Raw genomic sequence first — 18,062 nt, forward strand, 5'->3', positions numbered from 1 at the left:
AGGATTAACTTGAGCGTAAAAACAAAATTCAAACTATTTCCTTCAGAGCTTGAGTTTTCCTTAAGTTCACATTTATAAATTAGTCTTCACAGTTAATCCTATTTGGGAACGAGAAATAAATGAACACATTTCTGGTTTCCTACAAATAATACAGTTGTACATTAACTCTTGACTTACATGGTCCATGGACTTCAGCTTTGTGAAGGGGTGAGTGGCTACCATTTTTGGATCATCTGCAATGTACTGCAAGGTAACTTACATTATTTTATTTCAGATTCTGTCAGCAACCCTGAAGGTAGATGTTATTAGTCCCATTTTACAGATGAGGCAACAGGCTCAGAGAGGCTAAGAAACTTGCCCAGGGTCATGCTAGGAAGGTGCAGAACCAGAACTTGTACAGAGAATAGCCTGAGGGCAAAGCCCGCGTATTTTTCGTATCCTGTGCTTCCTTCTCGTGGAGGAAAACACTTAACACTGATCATTAAATGAACTGCCAGCATTCAAGCAGGTGAGGTGCCTAGTACTAGCAGGTGTTCAGGAGAGGATGGCTGAGCCGGGCTGCACAGAAAACACTCATGGCTTCAAATACTGTTGCCTCTGTACCAGATGCTGGGTTCGCCTCATCGTCATCCATCAAGTTATAAACGTAGATAAAAATATTCGGAAGATCTCCACTCTACTTAAAAAATTATTTCCACTTTCTCCCCTTACAACAGAGTAAATTAATAAGCACACAGCTTGATTGTTTGAAAAGATTCTAAGAGCTAAACCAAACTTACTACTAACCATTTTAAAAGGCTCACTACAAATCACACAGTCTCCTGGATTCTCCTGTTAGTTCAAACCTTGACAGGTCACTGAAGGAATTATCCGAAAGATTCACATTACAATCCAGATATAAGAGGTGCCTCAGTGGCTCACTGAACCATCCACCCTTGTTAACAACCCAGCTGAGACCGTTCACAACAGTTTAAAGAAAGGACTTTCAAATTTGACCACCAGTAACACGTGACCAGTGCCCCTCCCCCCCAGCAGCCCTGTATTCAGCATCTGCTGTAAAGCCCGGCCCCTCTTTGGGGAACCTGCTGAATGAACCCTCTTGTCTTAGTTGGTCTCGGCTACCAGGTGGCCACTTTGGAGAGAAGACTCAGGTAAGGCAGAGCGGTGTGGCTTCTGAGAAGGCGCGCTGCATCCACGCTCAGGTGCTCGAAGTCCACACGTGCATCTGTTTGGCAACCTGGTGCACGTAGCTGATGTCGGGTCTCTGGTTGGGGTCGGGGTGGATGCACATACTGACCAATTCTCGTAACTGCAAGGGAGAGAATGATACGTATTGTTCGTAAGCAGCCTTGTGGAGGCTCTGCATTAACTCATGAACCCTCAGGGCAACTAGAAGATGAGGAATGGCGCTCAAGACAGGTGAGTGGTGGGCGAGTAGTCACAGTCACCTGGGGAGAGCAGGACCAGCACCAGGCCTGTCTGGCCCCAGAGGCCATGCTTGGAGACCCCGAGCGGTACCTCCAAATAATTTTGAACTTTCAGCTGCCTACATACACTGCTGGCTAAATCTGTGTACAGTGTGTGTGTCTGCTGTCAGTCATGCAGATGCCCAAACCAGAGGACAAAACTCAAGGCAAGGGCTTATTGATCATAATAAATGTATTAACATGCAGCAGAGCTGCAGTCTGCCTACCCCCTGGCCTCTTCATTGTGCTCATGAAAGACGGAGCTTTTAATTATACAGACACTGAAGGCTGCTCCTGCCTTGGGGTGGGGGAGGGGCACCTTGCTCCTCTGATCACCTCCATTCTTCTGATAGTCAGAGTGCCAATTATTTTAATGGTAATTAAAATAATGACCTTAAAAAGCCTACATCTTAACTTGCATCACTGGGCTCACTGCAATTTTTTCATTTAAATACCTGCTGCTGGAGGGGCTGGCCAGGGCCGCAGCAGGGAGAGGGGAGATCCTGACTAAGGGGGCTCATGGGGACTCTGCGGCCATGGTCAGCAAGTCTGGGTCATGCGGAGGCCCGGGCTACGGTGCACACTCCCTGTTTCACTCCTGAGGTGTTGTAGGCTGAGGGGCCTGGGGTTCCTCCCCCAGGAGACACTCCAAACTGCCTGCTGCCTTTCTGGGGATTTCACTGCTTTATAAACACCGGGAAGCCCCTGGGCAGATGCAGCTGCGCCTGCAGCCGGCTTGGACACTCCTGGAGTCTGAGGTTGCCCACGATGAGACCATACTCTTCAGAACCTTACAGTATTCAGGGGAAGGTAGCTGTGGTTGGCCTCTGACAGGTTAAATTGCCCAAGAAAACCACATTAAGGTAAAGTCTCTGACCGAAATTGCTCATTTGTAAACCACACAGTTGGCAATAAGTGCATGTTTGAAAAGTTCAGAAGAGAAAGTGTCTTATTTCCATTTCTAAGAGGACATATAACTTCAAAAGTGAGGTGTGCCAAGGAGCTCCAGTGCTAAGAATTAGCACCTCCAGAAGTTGCACATAACCGGTGAAAGCCAGGTGCTCTGGGGAGTAGGAGCTCTGGACGCTGAAGGACTGACTTGGGAGGGCTGAGGGCTTTATGTGGATTCATTCATTTCAGCTTCATAGCCATGAGGCAGAGGTTATGGTTCCCATTTATAGATGGGGAAACTGAGGCACAGAGAAGTTGTCATTTGCTCCAAGTGGCATGGCTCCAAGCTTCCTAACAAATTCCAACAAACAAAATTCCAAATTCAAACAAAAGATGGGGAGGAAAAACCAAATGCAACTATTAACTTGGTGAAGAGCTCTAACTAGTTTTTCCTTAACTGCCAACTTCCACTCCGGAGCGTAAGTACTTCCTCCAAAGGTACTCATAAGAACTCCATAGGAATGTGCACTCCTGACCCTCACTCTGGCTGCTGGGAGTCCGCAGAGCCGCAGGCATGGCACTGGGAGCAGAGGGTGCCAGGAGAAGGGTGGCTGATGACCTTTCTAGCTGGCCTGCCAGGATACAGGGTTAGCGCACACTGGGGCACCTGGTTGCTACAGCTTGGCCGGCCCAGACCCAGGGCCCTGGTGGGCAAGGGCTGCTCCTTCCAGAGCTTTCAGGATTGTGAAGTGAGCAGCATGGACGGCTCCTCACTCTGGCTGGACGACTGGCTATAGAGGAGGGGCAGGTGCCCTCAAGAAACAGGATAGCGCAGTGGCTAGGTGCAGGCCATCTGGGTCAGACCCTGCCTTCACCACGAGCAAGTTATGTGACTTGGGCAAGTTACTTAACCAGTCTGTATCTCAGTTTCCTTCCTGGTAAAATGGCATTAGTGGGGTGGGGTAGGGGGGGATTCAACACAGTAAATCATAAATATGAGTTGTTATTATTATGAGGCAGTGGCCTGTGGTCCTGCAGGGTGGGCCCATGGAGGACTCAGACTCCCGATCACAGCCACTAGCATTGACCTTGAAAAAAAATAACCCACATTGAGCATTTACTCTGAGCCAGGCCCTGTGCTACAGCCAGATGATGATGGTTGTAAATGCATTGCCTTAATCCTTAATCTAGTGAGGTAGATTCCAGGATTAATCCCATTTTACAGATGAGGAAACTGAGAGTTCAGTGACTTGCCCAAGACTAGTGAGGGGAGTGTGTAAACCTATGCATCTGTTTACACTCTTAACCACGCTGTGCTGTAAGCCTGTCATCTCATCCTCACTTTTTATCCGTGAAGGCAAAATATTAGGCCTGTTTTCAAGCTGAGGGAACTGAGGCAGATGATGCTCTCCCACAACCTCACCTGTCACAGCCTGATGGCCAGACCTGTCAGGCTGTCCTGCTCTCAGTGTAAAATGTTGAAAATAAAAGGCCAAGGGGTCTGACCTAGGTCTGTGGTGACAAGGAGACCAGGCTGCTTGCTTTGGTTCCCTGTCATGGGAGCGGAGTGGCCGCCAGCAGTGGTGTGGGGCCGGCCAGGCCCTGCCACCCCCTGCGTCTGGCTCCTGTTGCTGGATGCCAGGAGCCCGTCTCCGGGCCCCGCAGCAGCGAGCCTCCCACTCGAGCGCTGGGTTGGGAGCCAAACGGGCAGGAGGGTGCTGACGGGGCAGCTCCTGCTGGTTCCTGCCAGTGGGTGGCCTGCAGCCCTGTCGGGGGGCCCACACTGAGGTCCCTGAGACCTCCGGTAAAATCAGTCTGCTTGTTTCCCCTTCTGAGTCACTTCCCCAAAAATCTTCCTTCTCGGCTCTGTTAAGTGAACCCAAGCTCAGCCCCACAGCCCTGGGATCTTGGAGCTGCCCCTCCTCAAGCCCTGCGGGTCGCCTGGAGCTCACCAGGCCCAGCCCTGGCGGCAGCAAACTCACCTTCTCAGAGTAATGTTCTCCAGGGAGAGGCGGGTAGTCACACTGCTCAATCTTCTGGCAGAGGGAGAAGAGGTTCATCTTATCTCCATAGAAGGGGCTCTGAAGAGCTGCCATCTGCAAGGAGAGGGGGATGAGAGAGGAGTTTTCAGTCTTGAGGTCCAGGGCAAAAGGGGCTGCTCCAGATGGGGGGGTGGTGCTTCCGGGTCCTCACCGCAGCGGCTGTCCAGCAAGACTCCCCCATGTCCTGAGGAAGCTGGGGTTCAACAGAAAGTGGCAGTTTTTACACGATTCTTGTTATATAAGCAAATTAAACGGGACAAAAGTTTCAGTGACAAAACTGTAAAGTCAGTGAAGAAGGGGCAGCTGAGTCCTGAGGGCCAGCCATGAGCAGGCGCACGCCTGGCCTCTGGTTGCCTCATGTAAAATGGACGCAGCTCCACCTGCAGGGCTGTGGTGAGGCTTGGCTGGCACAGGAGGCATCACGACCTGAGCGGACATCATCTGGCTCCATCCCGAAAGCAGGCCCTCTGCTGGGGGACCGTGGAGGCCCCAACGGGTTCTCACCCAGTCAGGGAACTACCCGGACTTCCCACCCCACCATTCAGAGCACAACGGGGGGGTGTCTTCAATGGGCACACAGGAGCCGTGGGCTGCCCGTGAGGCCGCCCAGCACGGCGCCCGCCAGCCCCATCTGCTGATGACTCCGTAATGGGATTCAAGCGCTGCCTGTCACTCCCGCTCACTGCTGCCTGCCTCCAAGTGATGGCCCGACACCTCCTGCTAATGAAGTGCCGTTGGGTAATTGTGCCCGCCTGTCCGTTTGGCCCTGGTTCCCTTCAAGGAGCCGGGCTGCCAGGGCCACTCGGCACAGACTCCACAGCCGGGGCCTGTGGGACACCTGAGGAATCCTCACTCCCCTTCAGGCTCCGGGAGGTGGGTGGGCGAACCCTGTCTCTGGGCTCGGGGAACCCGTGGTAGCCCATCAGCTTTAGTTTCCTGGTCTGCCCCCACGCTCTGTTCACCCCTGTGGACAGGTGAGGTGATCCCAAGAGCAAGAGCAGGGCTTGCCTCCTTCAGAAGAGCACAGGGCTCTTCAGAGCCCAGGCAGTGTCCTTGGGCTTCCAGATGGCCTTGGGAGAGGCCGTGTGGCCTGGAGACTTGGGGGTTTCCTCTGACCCAGGTCAGGAGTCTGCCCCGGGCAACACCTGTGGGCCAGGTACCTGGGCCCTGACTGACTGCTTTCACATGGGTGTCTCCTCCCCCTGACCAGGGGCTTGGGCCCCTCTGAGGAGGGCTGGGAACCCGCCTGGACCGTGAAACCCACCCCTGCAGGAAGGCTGCAGGGAGTGGCCCTGGCACTTGGCCGGGCAGGATGAGTATGCAGAGGCTCTGCCCTCTGTGGGCTCAGGCAGCCCGACTGAACTGGCTTTACCATCTAGCATGCAAAATGGCAGCACTTGGGTGATGTATTTCCAATAATTAAAATGAGAACCTCGGGTGCAAAGGGTTAATTGGGCAGTTTCAAAAGGACATCTGTTGCTACAGTAGAGAGCAGCTGAGGCTCCCGGGCAGTCATTCGGGGTGACGTAGTGCCCTTCAAGTCACGGCAGGAGGATTAAGATGGATTTTCCTGGAAAGCGTGTCTGTTCAGAGTAGAAAGGATGTCGGCCCCACTAACACGGGCTCTGGTTTTTCACATGTCTGACCTGGGAGAGGGACTGGGTGATCCTTTCAACAAGCCAGCCTGATCTGATTTGCACAAAACTTGCTGTGTGGGACTCCAAAAGAGCCCCAGAACATCAAGGCATGAGCCCCGTATCTGCCGTTCCCTTCAGAGAATCTCTCCATCCTTCCTGGCACCTTCCCCACACTGTTTCAGAAAAGCTCTCTGAACAGGGTCAGCAGCGAGCTATGCCAGAGGAGCCCTCTCTGCCTCCCTGGCTCCCAGTGGCTTCTGCATCCATAAATGCAGATTCTAGCCGAAGCAGCGTCCCTGCCTGCTGCCCTCCAGCTGCCGGCCGCGGGCCTTCCACCCAGATCAGAGCACTGGGCTGTGAAGGAACCTCTGGGGCTCCTTGAGACACTGGGATTAGAATGGTTACCCCGACGGCGAGATCTCCTCTACCGGCGACCACCCACCTCTGACTGGCTGAAGCAGAGGAGGAATTGCTGTCTGGGGCCTCGTTAGAGCTGCCAAAGCCGTGGCTCTCAGCGCTGCTCCTCAAACGCAGAACTTTTCCTGCCTGGCGTTACTGGGATGACACATAGCCGGGGAAATGGGAGTGTGTGGCGACTTGCCCCCACTGGGAGGGCTCAGGGAAACTGGTGTGTGATTTAAGATGTCAGAAGGAGAAGGGGATTCTGACTCAAGAGTGGACAGCGACTGCCTTTGACCCTGGCCCTGTCAGGGCCTCGGACATCCATCTCATCACCAGTATCTCCCGAGCTCTTCCGGGAGTGAAGGTTGAACCCAGAGGCTAGTTGCCAAGCAGTCTGCAGCCCTGCTTCCCCACGAGGTAGGGGGAATCCAGACCATTCTCTGGCTCAAGCCAGAATTCCAAAGCAGGATTCCATACAAAGCACAGCTGAACCTGTCCCCTGGCCCACTTTCTTGCTGGTCTCAGCCTCCTCAGGCTGAGGCTGCTGTAAGAAGGCCCCCCACTGAGGATCCTGATTCCTTCTGCTCTGTGCTCAGAGCTGAGCTCCCATATAAAAATAAGTAAATCCTGCAGAGCCCAGGCAGCCTGCTGAGCGCCTCCACGGGGTGTGCCGGGTAATGAAAATAAAGCGCCAGGTCTTCCAACAGGCCGAGCTTGGGCATCCCTGCTGGGAGCTCCTGGAGGGGCCACTGAAGTTGCTGGGGGATCCTCACAACCAGGCCTTCCCCTCAAAGGGGCTCTGAGCAGAGGCCCTGCATCTCTTTCTCCACCAGCCAAATAGTGAACAGAATCACCCTGGTTACCAGGGAACCCGGGGCAACCAGATCCCCCTGGCTGTGCTCCTTCCATCAGCAAGCAGACACTGGACTCTCTGTCTGGTTCTAGTCCATCTCCCTTCCCAGATACGAGCATCCCAAGGGTGAGTGGCACCTAGCCTGCAAGTGACCACCCCTCTAACCTCTTCCAGCCTGACACTGCTAATCAGGGAGACATTGGACCGAGTGGGGTGAAGGACAGGACCCGGATGGTACCAGCCCTGCCCCAGCTGGGTGCCCACCACGCATGCCCCACCAAATGCCACTGAGCTGCAGGCCAGACACTCACCTCGTACAGCAAACAGCCCAGAGACCAGATGTCAGACTTGAAGTTGTAGCCGTTCTCATGGATCCTCTCTGGTGACATGTAGTATGGTGTCCCCACTGAAACACAGCAAAAGGATGGGTGCTTATCCTCTGTGCAGGGGCAGCACAGGAGGGAGAGGTGGGGAGGGTGAGGGCTGGGGAGAGGCCTGGGGAGAGGCCTGGCCTCAGCCTCACCAGGGTCCTGGGCAGCCCCCTCGCTCTCTCTTCCTGTCCCCTCCTCTGTCAAATGAGAGGGCTGGGACAGACTGGAGCTTCCCACGCTGGGAGGGCCCTAAAAGCCCCTGGAGATAGGGACCCACCCAGACCTGACAATCGGTCTGGGGGCTGAGCGGCTCAAGACGTGTTTCTGCCAACTACCCGGGGGGAGTGGGACACAGTGGCCAGGCTCTGGGAAGCAACGGACCAAAATATCCTCTAAGGTGACTGTTTGAATCCCAGAAGAGTCCAGATAAGGCTCTCAACAGTGAAAACAACCACTGTGAATGTGGACCAACCATGGTGTGTGTGTTAGCCCATTTTACAGATGGGGAAACCAAGGCTCCAAAAAGTGGCAGGACTGAGGTTCAAACACAGATCTTCAGGCTCCAGAAACTGAACTCTTAGCCACCACCCTTGGCTGCTAGCACCAATCAGCAGGTCCAGACTTGGGGTTGCCTGAGATTTCTTAGCCAGAATAGAAAAGATACTAACCATTAAAGAAAAGATTGATTAACTGGACTTCATTAAAATTAGGAACTTCACCAAAAAAACATTCAGAGTTAAAAGTGCAAGCCACAGAGTGGGAGAAAATCGTCTCAAAACATATACCCAACAATGGCCTCATATACAGAATATATATTAAAACTTCTATAAATCAATATACAAAAGACAAACATCCCCCTCCCTCAAATTAGCAAAAGACTTGAAGGGGTATTTCACGAAGGAGAATATCCAAATGGCCAATAAGCACATGAAACGATATTGTGTTTCTCATTACTCATCAGGGCAATGCAAATTAATAGCACAGTGAGGTACTACCTACCACCTACCCACCTGAACGGTTAAAGTTAAAAAGACTGAGATAAACCAAGGTGGTGACGTGCGGAGCAACTGGAACCCTCACGCATTGCTGACGGGGCCATAAAATGGCACGATCACTTTGGAAAACCATCTGACAGCATCTACTACAGCTGAACACTGCCTACACTACAACCCAGCAATTCCACTCCTAGGTACACGCCCAAGAGAAATGAGCGCTCTGTCCATCAAGAGACATGATCAAAAACGTGCAGAGTGGCTTTATTCGTAATAGCCAGAAGCTGGAAACAAATGGTAATCACCAGTAGAAGATACAAACTGATAATGTGGTCTGTTCACACAATGGAATACTAAACAGCAACGAACAAGAGCAAATCTCAGGTACGTGCTACAAAATGGATCAACTGCACAGACACAATGTTGAGGGAAAGTAGCCAGGCACAAAAGAGCACCCACTATTTGATTTCATTTTTATCAAAAACAGGAAAAATTACTTTATGGGGGAAGTGATCGGGAAAGGGCTTGAGAGAGCTTTACTGTATGTATATCATGTCTCAATTAAAAAGCAGAGGAGTCACACTTGAATATCTGGAGCTGGGCAAAGATGGGAGGATTTCCTGACAGGTGGTGAGCTCCCCATCACCAGAGGCGTGCAAGCTGCAGCAGAGGGGCTGAATTGGCATGGCCGAGGAGGGGCCGAGGAATCTGGATTTGTAACCACAGATTTGTAACCTGAGATTCTGATATCAGTCCATTTGGAGAATGACTGTTCTGGAGGCTTTAGGACCAGATTTTAAAGGTTGCTACACAGAGGACATTTTCACTGGCCTGGAGTCACCATGTGAATGTGACAGTGGCTGCTGCTGTTTTGGCCAGAGTCTGTGAAGGGAGCTGGAGTCCAGCGTGGCGGAGGCTGAGCCTGAGATGTGGGCTGATGACCCTAGGAAGGAGGGATGTCCAGCGCCACATGTGGGAACACAGGGGACCCTGGGAGGGGAAGAGGGCTTTTTTTTTTTTTTTTTTTTTTTTTTGCGGTACGCGGGCCTCTCGCTGCTGTGGACTCTCCCGCTGCGGAACACAGGCTCCGGACGCGCAGGCTCAGCGGCCATGGCCCACGGGCCCAGCCGCTCCGCGGCACATGGGATCCCCCCAGACCGGGGCACCAACCCACGTCCCCTGCATCAGCAGGCGGACTCCCAACCACTGCGCCACCAGGGAAGCCCGGGGAAGAGGCCTTTTGATGAGCTAGACTAGGAAAGTGACGGGTGCCCCAAACCAGGGGCCCAGACTTCAGGCTGTCATGGGCCAAAGATGTTTCAGAGCAACTTATGTTTGCCAAGTAAAGGTGTTTAAATAAAACACAAAATCCCAACTACCATTTCGTGTCACTACTACTCAGTTTAACACTAGAACAAGTATTTGGGTTGGCCAATAAGTTTGTTTGGGTTTTTCCATAAGATCTTACAGAAAACCCAAATGAACTTTTTGGCCAACCCAAATAGAGACTCCATCTCAAGATCAAGGACAGTACTTCACATTGAAAAAGTTTAGCTGTTTGAAAACTTTATCATCTTCTTGCTTTTCTCATCTCATTGGAGATGGGTGAGAAATTCTATCACGCCTGACTTGTAGAGGCTGTGAACAGTGTTGGAAACCCACGCTCCTGGCATGAGCACGCTGGCGGCAGGACCTTGTTACCAAAGCGTCCCAGTGCCCTGCCCAGGGCTGGGTCATAGCAGGCACCTTCTAAGCATCTACTCACTGAATCAATGAACCCATCTGCATGTTATTAGATAGTATGTATCAGAGTTAACACTTTTTTTCTTGTGGTCTAACACACTATTTACTGAACTGATGTCTGCCCAAGAGGGACTACCTGATTAGTGCTTTAGCAGGGTACCAAGCATCCTTTGATGGCAATAATCCCAGGAGAGCAGACATCACTTAAAAACATGTTTTGCGAACTGTGTCATCCTATATGCATACTTTATGGCTGAAATCAGGGGGCTAATTGCTATTCAGCAGAAAGAGCTGTCAGTCGCCACATGAACCCATGTGGCATTCTATAAGCAAACTGCGACTTCCAGTAGCAACCCCTTGTATATTTCAGCCACAAGGGAGCAAAATGAAAATGAACGGGCAAGTGTGAAATGGATGGCTTGTCACAGCCAAACCCCAGGATGAAATCCAAACAGTTCTCACTTAACAGCGGGAACCTCAGACCAAACTATAAGTGTTTCTAGCACTCAGGGTGCTGTGGGGGGACGTGCCTACGAGGTGAGAACAGTCTCCTGCAGAGAACAACCGCAGGGGGCTGATGGGGTGCAGAGACAGCGGAGGAGGGGCGGAGGTCAGAGGCCCCGTCCTCAGTGAGGGACAGCAGTGCCCACCGTCTGTCTGGCTGCACCACATCCTTAAGACCCCTGGCCAGCCCCTGCCCCCGACCTGGCCAGGCTGGGAGTGTGGGCTGGCCCTGACACCTCTCACCACCCTCAGTCTTATCCTCTGCTCATTCTAGATGAGTGGCCAGGCTTTGGTTTAGGGCTGCCTTGGCCAGGCCCATCCGAAAATGAAGTCTCTGAGCAGCTGTCCCCCCTGCTCCAACCCCGGCTCTGTGCCTCTGCCTCCTGGTGAGTTCCTCAAGGTCAAGTTAAACTGCCCCCTCCCCTGGCCACAGAGAGCTAGCTGCTTGGTGAGGTCTGGACATTTGGTTTGTTCCCCTGTCCCTCTGCTGGGCCTCCAGATCCCTGCCTCAGCCCTGCTTGGGGTAAAAGCCTGGGGGCATCCTGCTCCCCCTTGGTCTGTGCTCTGCCTCATCAGAGGGGTTCTCAACTTGTGCTAGAGGCATACAAAGCTGCAGGGGGCGAACACAGCACCTCGTCCTGTTTTGCCAGCTTTCCCTGGGAATAAGCCTGTAAAACCCGATTTTTATACCAACAGGAAGTGCTCAAACATTATAAAGGATAATGCACAACCTGCATGAGTTTTAAAGAGAAAAATGAGAGACTTCAAAGAAGTTCCAGGCTTGCAGCAGGCCCTGGAGGATGTGACCCTGAACCCCGGGGGAGCGGTGATTCTGGGGGAGAGAGGCAGAAGCTGGCACGGGATGGAGCCTCCACAGACAGTGGCCCTGAAGGCCCGGCTCCCTGTCCTGCCCGGGGGTGGGGTGGGGGGTGCCCCCGTGGGCCCTTCCAGCCGGCAAAGCAGCAGCACAGTCCCACGGAGATGCTCAGACGCAGAGCTCAGACGCAGAGCGAACACAGCCAGGGTCTCAAATCCCCTTCCAGCATCTCCCCCGTCAGACCTGCAGGCTCCCAGCCCCGCCCCCAGCCTCCCCTCCGGGGATGGAGCTCTGCATATGAAAGAGGAGCCTAACAAACCCTGACCTTCCCCGAGTCTTCACCTGGAACTCCCAGATTTCAAACCGGGCAGATATCAGAGGAGAACTTGGGACCTCAAAGCAGAGGCTGATTAAAGGGCCCCGCTTCCCAAGATGCGCCACTCCTGTCAAAACAAACTCTGCCGTGTTTTGAAATGCTCACGGTGTTTGAAACATGTTCATTAGATATGAAAAAGGCAAAGATTTCACAGGAAGGAGAGGCTGCCTCTGTGGGCTGCGCTTCTTCCCCGAATGGTGGTTTTGAAAATGGCTGGGAAACGGGGTGTGGGTGCTGACATGCATCCGCTGGGCGGGCCAGGAGGCCTGGGTACCATCCTGACGGCAAAGGAGTTGCACCCCAGCCAGGTCTGAACCCACTGCAACCACTGGTGAGCAGAGAACTGAACCGCTGTCTCAGCCTCGTCTCCCCACCGGTGGAACACGGGGTGAACTCATGGTCCTCGGGGTCCTCTCTGCCACACTTCAGAGCCTCGGTCTCCCTCTCTGGAAAATGGGGATAGTTCAACCTCCTGGCACACAGACATGCAGGCAGAAGGGCTCTGGGGAGGCTCTGCTGCTACCACAGACCCCGAGGGGGTGGAGGTGGGGGTGAGGGAGGTGGACCGAGGAAAGGAGGGCTGGGGGTGGCCAGGAGGGCAGAACGAAGGCGCAGGTGAGGACCTGATTCCTCCTCTGTGCTGCGCGAGACCCCGGCCCATGAAACTCCCTCGCCGCTGCCCCCAACGCCAATCAGGCCTCACATCCTGAGGGGGCTCCCCTCCCATCTGGCCCTCTGGCCGCTGCCCTAGCAGCTCGGCCTCACCTGGACGACTAGTGGCTTAGCCCCCTGCTGTCCTGCCCATTCCCACCCGTCCTACACCCCAAGGCAGGGGCCATGTCCCCGTCCCTAAAGCCGACTGGCTCCTCCATCCCTCAAGAGAGAAAAGCCGGGTCCTCAGCCTGGCATTCGAGGCCTCTCCAAACTCTCCCCACTCCTCCCAACGCTGGCTCTCTGGGCAGCAACACACACACACGCACACCCCTACAGGCTCACCTGTGCCACCACTTGTTATCAAGTTCTCCTTAAATTAATTACCAGCTGACCCCATGCCAGGCTACACTTGGCCCTCTGGAGAAGCAGCGATGTTGAAAAAACATTGCACTTTTATCAGCGTTGACTTGATTCCAGATTATTATATCTGCCTATTTTTAGTTCCCACATGGAACACCTCTAACAGATGTGAGTCAGGTAGCACGATTCTGCGATTCTACGCAGGACCCTGTGTTTTCCAGGTATCAGGGGCTCATCCAAGGTGGCTCAGGGAGCCTCGGACGGAAACCCTGGCGTGGCCATGCCTCGCCCGCCACGTGGCTCTGGCTGGAGCACCACCCACCTGGCATCACAAAGGTGCTTGCCTCACTGCACCTGGAATTCCTTCCCTGTTAACCGGCTGTGATGATTCCCACCCCCAGGGCGGCTGGAGCACTAAACAAGGTACCACCTGGGACATGACTATTAGAACAGTGCTTCGCTGGTGGTGAAGACGCTAAATGGATTCCCCTCCAGGCTGTAAGCTCCAGAGGGCAGGGGCCGTCCGGGTGAGCTGCCCAAACCTCTGAGTGAGTGAATGAACAAGCTGTGGTTTGCATCCTAGGCCCGGGTCGATTCCTCACTGGCCATCCCCTTGAGCCCTTCCCTTCCCTCCCTGCCACCAGCTCATCTTGTTCTAATGGTTTGTGTCCCTGAAAATGCCAGGGATGTGGCAGACAAGCCAGGAGCCACTCACCAGCCACAGGAGATCTCCCCCCGCCAGGTGTCAGCGCTTAGAACCTGGGCTCCACCTACTGAAGCAGGTTTTCTGGGCCAGTTGTTCCCAGGTGTCCTGGGCTGCCAGGACAAAGCAGGAGGTCGCCAGGGACACATCTGCATGACGCTCTGAGCCCACACTGATGGGGCCCCCGGGGCGCCTGGCCGTGGGCACACTCACGGGGGCGCTGTTGTGACAGGAGAGGCTCAATCCTCCTTCCCTGTGGCCCAGGACAAGCCCCAGGTCCCACAGGGCCCACAGCTATGAGGTTGGGTGGGCTTCCCCCCAGGGCACTGTGTCCCCACCCAGAGAGCTCACTGGGCCCCAAGCCCACTTCCGGGCCGGTGCCGTGGAGAGCTGCTGACCCCCCAAGGGCTCCAGTCCCTGCCTGCCCAGGGACCACAGGGATGTGGTAGCACCTCTCTGAGCCTCAGTTCCGTCATCTGTCAAATGAAGATACAAGCCTTATGGGGATAACGTTTTAAGAAGCAACATGTTTTTCAAACATCCTTTAAGCCTTGTCTTCTTTGTTAACCCACCTCCTTGGCGAGTTTAGTGACCATAGAAAACGGAAGTAAAGGGCAGCCCTGGGATGGGGTGAGGCAGCTCCAGGCCCCCAGTGGACCCCGGGCTCCTCAAGCACAGCCGAGTCACAGAGCCCAGCACTGTGCCTGCACACAGTGGGCCCGCAGGAGACGGTTCCGCCTGCCCTCACCCAACACCACCCTGGGACTGTCGGTCTCCCCAGCAGTCTGGCCGGGGCTCAGCGGCCTGGGCAAGCCAGCATGCCCTGACCGCAGGTACCTGACAGGGGTTCCCCCATCCCCCCGAGAGGCAGTGTGGGGCCCTGCACCGGCCTGGGTGTGAGCCTGCCTCACCTCCCACCCCTGATCCCAGCCCGAGGCCGCTCTCTCTCCTCTGCGGAGCGGGAAGGGCCTTGCTCTCCCAGCCCCACAATTTGTCTTGCAGCTGCTGCCGTTGCTTGGAGCGAGACTCTTGCTTGTAGCTTGTGAGCTGTGTGTAGGCAAATCTTTCATTTTTCTTTCATTATGCCGGCGTGTACTGTCACTTAATTTTTATGTATGCAATCCTTCCTGACAAATATGATCTGCTGCCTGGTAATTCGTCTGACGCTTATTCTGTTCCGCGCTCTAATTACGGCTCCTATTCCTGACACCGAAGCAGCCGCTCTGCCACCGCTGGGTACCGCACCTGTCAGCCCGGCCATGGCATGACTAATGCCCTTTCATGCCAGTCTCGTGTTAGCAAATACAGAGGCGGGGAGGGGGCTGGGGGAGGAGGAGGCAGGAGGAGATGGGATGTGCATAAGCCCCGACGTGGGTCAGCAGCCTCCGGAGACAAGGTGGCTGCCGGGGCAACGTGGCTGCCACCAGGGCATCCCCACATAGTAGGTGCGCAGAGGTGCAACGGATGCATAATTCCTACCCACGCACAGGGTCTGGAGGAGCCTCCGCCCCCAAGTCCTTCCCGCGTCACGACGCAACTGCGATTAGTTCAACCTCCTGCGCCACCAAACGTGTGCACAAGACTTAGCTGGGTGCAGAACCTCGCTATGGAAAGGGGCTCTTTCTCCTGTGTCCTGGAGACCTCGGGCCCTGGGCTGTGGCTCTGCACTGTGGCCGTCATGGGGCCTGGCCCTCGGTTCTCGGTTCTGGCAGCAGGGCCTTGCCGAGCCCGTGCCTCTCAGCTCGGTGGGCAAACGGCCCCAGGAGGGCTCCTTCCACCCACCACGCGGCCCGTCAGCCACTCAGAGGCCTCGAGAAGAGCCAGGCTTACCCGGGCGGCCTTTTCCCAAGTTCCAATTCCTTCTCATTAATATAATAAGTGCACCAGTCCAAGTCAATAAACTCACACTGTCAGACGAGCCCGAATTTCTGCCCGTTCCTAATGATGTGATCTTAACCAGCTCTGACGAGTGCCGCAGTCTCTTCCCCAGCGGGACGGAGGAGGGCTGGGGCCTGACTGACAGGGGACAGGAGGCAGTGGCTTTAACTCTGCTCTTTGACGGTTCCCCTTGAATTTCTGGCCTTTTGAAGCTCTTAAACCAGAGGGGTAAACGGTCCCAAACTGACAAGACACACTGACTTTCCCAAAGAGAAGGGTCTGAGGGGAGTGGGAAAGACACAGTTTCCTCCCAGGAACGGGGAGTTGGTGGCTGAGTTCCCGAGGGAGATCCTTCCAGGACCCCTGAGCCTGGTCCCCTGGAAGAAGCATGGGCCCTGCACCAGGAGGCCTGCATTTGGGTCCTGGCTCTGCTGCCACACGACTCAGAAGAATCACTCAAGTTCCTTGGGTTTTAGATTCCTCGTCAGCACAAAGGAAGGATCCCACAGACCCTCACATCTGTTTGAGGCATGAATGAAGTGTCGAGAACTCACGGGTTGGCGGGTCCTTGAACATCCTTTCATTCTGACCTAACGGAAGAGCCATGACACGCCAGCTGCTAAGGAGGCTGGGCCAGGGGTCCTCCGGGGTCAGATGGGGACGAGGGTTTCAAAACAACCAGATGCACGCACACTCACACACACACACTCATACACACACACACACACACACACACGTTCCCAGCTGGGAGCTGCTGATCTCTGAGTTAGCGTGTTTCTCCAGATTGTATGCTACACCCTGAGAGCCTCCAGCCATCAGGACCTGTATGAACAGTGACAGTTTCCACCAGGAAAGTGTGTCTTCCAGAAAGCACCTCCGTTGTCACCAGAAGACGCTGTGTGTCTCCCGGCATGCCCCAGGCTCTCGGGGACAGGGAGACACGAGATGCACTGGCTGGGCCGTGGAGCGCAGGGCAGATGAGTGCAGAACAGAGTGGCTTTCAAGGGGCCAGGCCTGTGGACACGGCAGCGCACAGGGAGGTGAACCTCGGGCGCCGTCCCCTCAAACGCCACCCCAAAGAGCCAGGAATTGCTCAGAGAAAGGGGAGGTGCCCCTACACCCCTCCCCATCATGAAACGTTCCCCCACGGCCCTGGTCATAGCACATAGGGGACCCTACTTCTGTGTTCCACTGGGGACTTTGCTGGTTTCTAATTCAATGTCATTCTAATTAAACGTAAAATTCTCCATGGGTCCAAGTTTTGCATTCACTCACGTATCTGGATTCCGAAGCTGGGCAGTGCTTAACGTGACCCAAAATACACATGTGACCTCCAAGTCTCTTCCGGCGTCCAGCCCTCAGCGCTCCGGCACTCCTGGGATGGTGCCTGCCCACTGAGCTTAGCATTCAAGGCCCCGCCCGCCTTCCTTGCCACCCAAGGTCCCTCGACCCTGATCACCTCATCCCTTCCCCGATGTCCCACCAGCTCCTATTCACTCCCCACCGCTCAGCTAGAAAGTCACCTCTACCGGGGGAGCACTTGGCCGCCACAGCTTTGAAACTGCCTGTTTAAAAGCCCAAAACGGGAACAGCCCAAACGTCCCCCAGCAGGAGGAACAGCCCGCATGGGTGAATGAAGTGTTGAGAACTCATGGGTTGGCGGGTCCTTGAACATCCTTTCATTCTGACCTAACACAAGAACCACGACGCACCAGCTGCTAAGGAGGCCGGGCCAGGGGTCCTCCGGGGTCAGATGGGGACGAGGGTTTCAAAACAACCAGACGCACACACTCACACACGATGGGATACCACGCAGCAGCGAGAAAGGCGGAGTGGCTGCCGGTGCGACCACAGAACCACATCTCCCCACCCCCTAGAGCGTGAGCGCGTGAGGATGCAGGGGAGCCCCATCCCTGGCTCCTCGGGGCCTTGGATTACTCCCCTCTGGTCACTGTTCTGAAGAAGAATGTCTGGGGTTCAACAAGGCACTTTGCTGCGCTAACCAACCAAAGGCACCATGGGGACTGGGTCCGCATCTCCCCATGTCATCCAGGACCCTGCCGGGGGTTGGGCGTGGACGGGCCCCTTACCTAGGGAGTGGGCCGCGGTGGTCTCGGAGCTGAAGAAGCGGCCCAGGCCGAGGTCACCGAGCTTCACTATACCCGTGGCTGTAATGAACACGTTGGCAGGCTTGATGTCTGCAGGGGAAGGACAGGGGTTGGTGTGGGATCAGAGGTGGGGATGGCTGGGGCGGGGCAGGACGGAGGAGGAGGTCTGGGGGTGGATGGAGGGGAGGGCCCTTCAGGTGATGGGGGCTCAGCCGCCAGTCTTTCTCCCTCAGGGCGAGGCCCCAGCCCTGCCTCTGCCCAGCTG

At 54.9% G+C, this 18,062-nt stretch overlaps 1 protein-coding gene across 2 annotated transcripts in view; it reads right to left on the bottom strand.

The window, feature by feature from the left end:
* Window positions 1-1,172: 1,172 nt before the first annotated feature.
* NEK6 (NIMA related kinase 6) overlaps window positions 1,173-18,062 on the bottom strand; it is a gene marked incomplete at its 5' end in the record, with an annotated part of 37,136 nt that continues 20,246 nt past the window's right edge. The window contains 4 exons of one of the 2 annotated variants that reach the window (XM_079706195.1): window positions 1,173-1,309; window positions 4,340-4,453; window positions 7,603-7,697; window positions 17,780-17,887. In XM_079706195.1, the coding sequence (XP_079562321.1) occupies window positions 1,199-1,309; window positions 4,340-4,453; window positions 7,603-7,697; window positions 17,780-17,887 (428 nt within the window). In that variant the 3' untranslated portion in view covers window positions 1,173-1,198. Of the gene's footprint in view, window positions 1,310-4,339; window positions 4,454-7,602; window positions 7,731-17,779; window positions 17,888-18,062 lie in introns of both variants that reach the window. The other variant, XM_079706196.1, reaches the window with a different exon arrangement.

This window comes from Hyperoodon ampullatus, assembly GCF_949752795.1.
Source record: "Hyperoodon ampullatus genome assembly, chromosome: 6".
Classification (NCBI taxonomy): Eukaryota; Metazoa; Chordata; class Mammalia; order Artiodactyla; family Ziphiidae; genus Hyperoodon; species Hyperoodon ampullatus.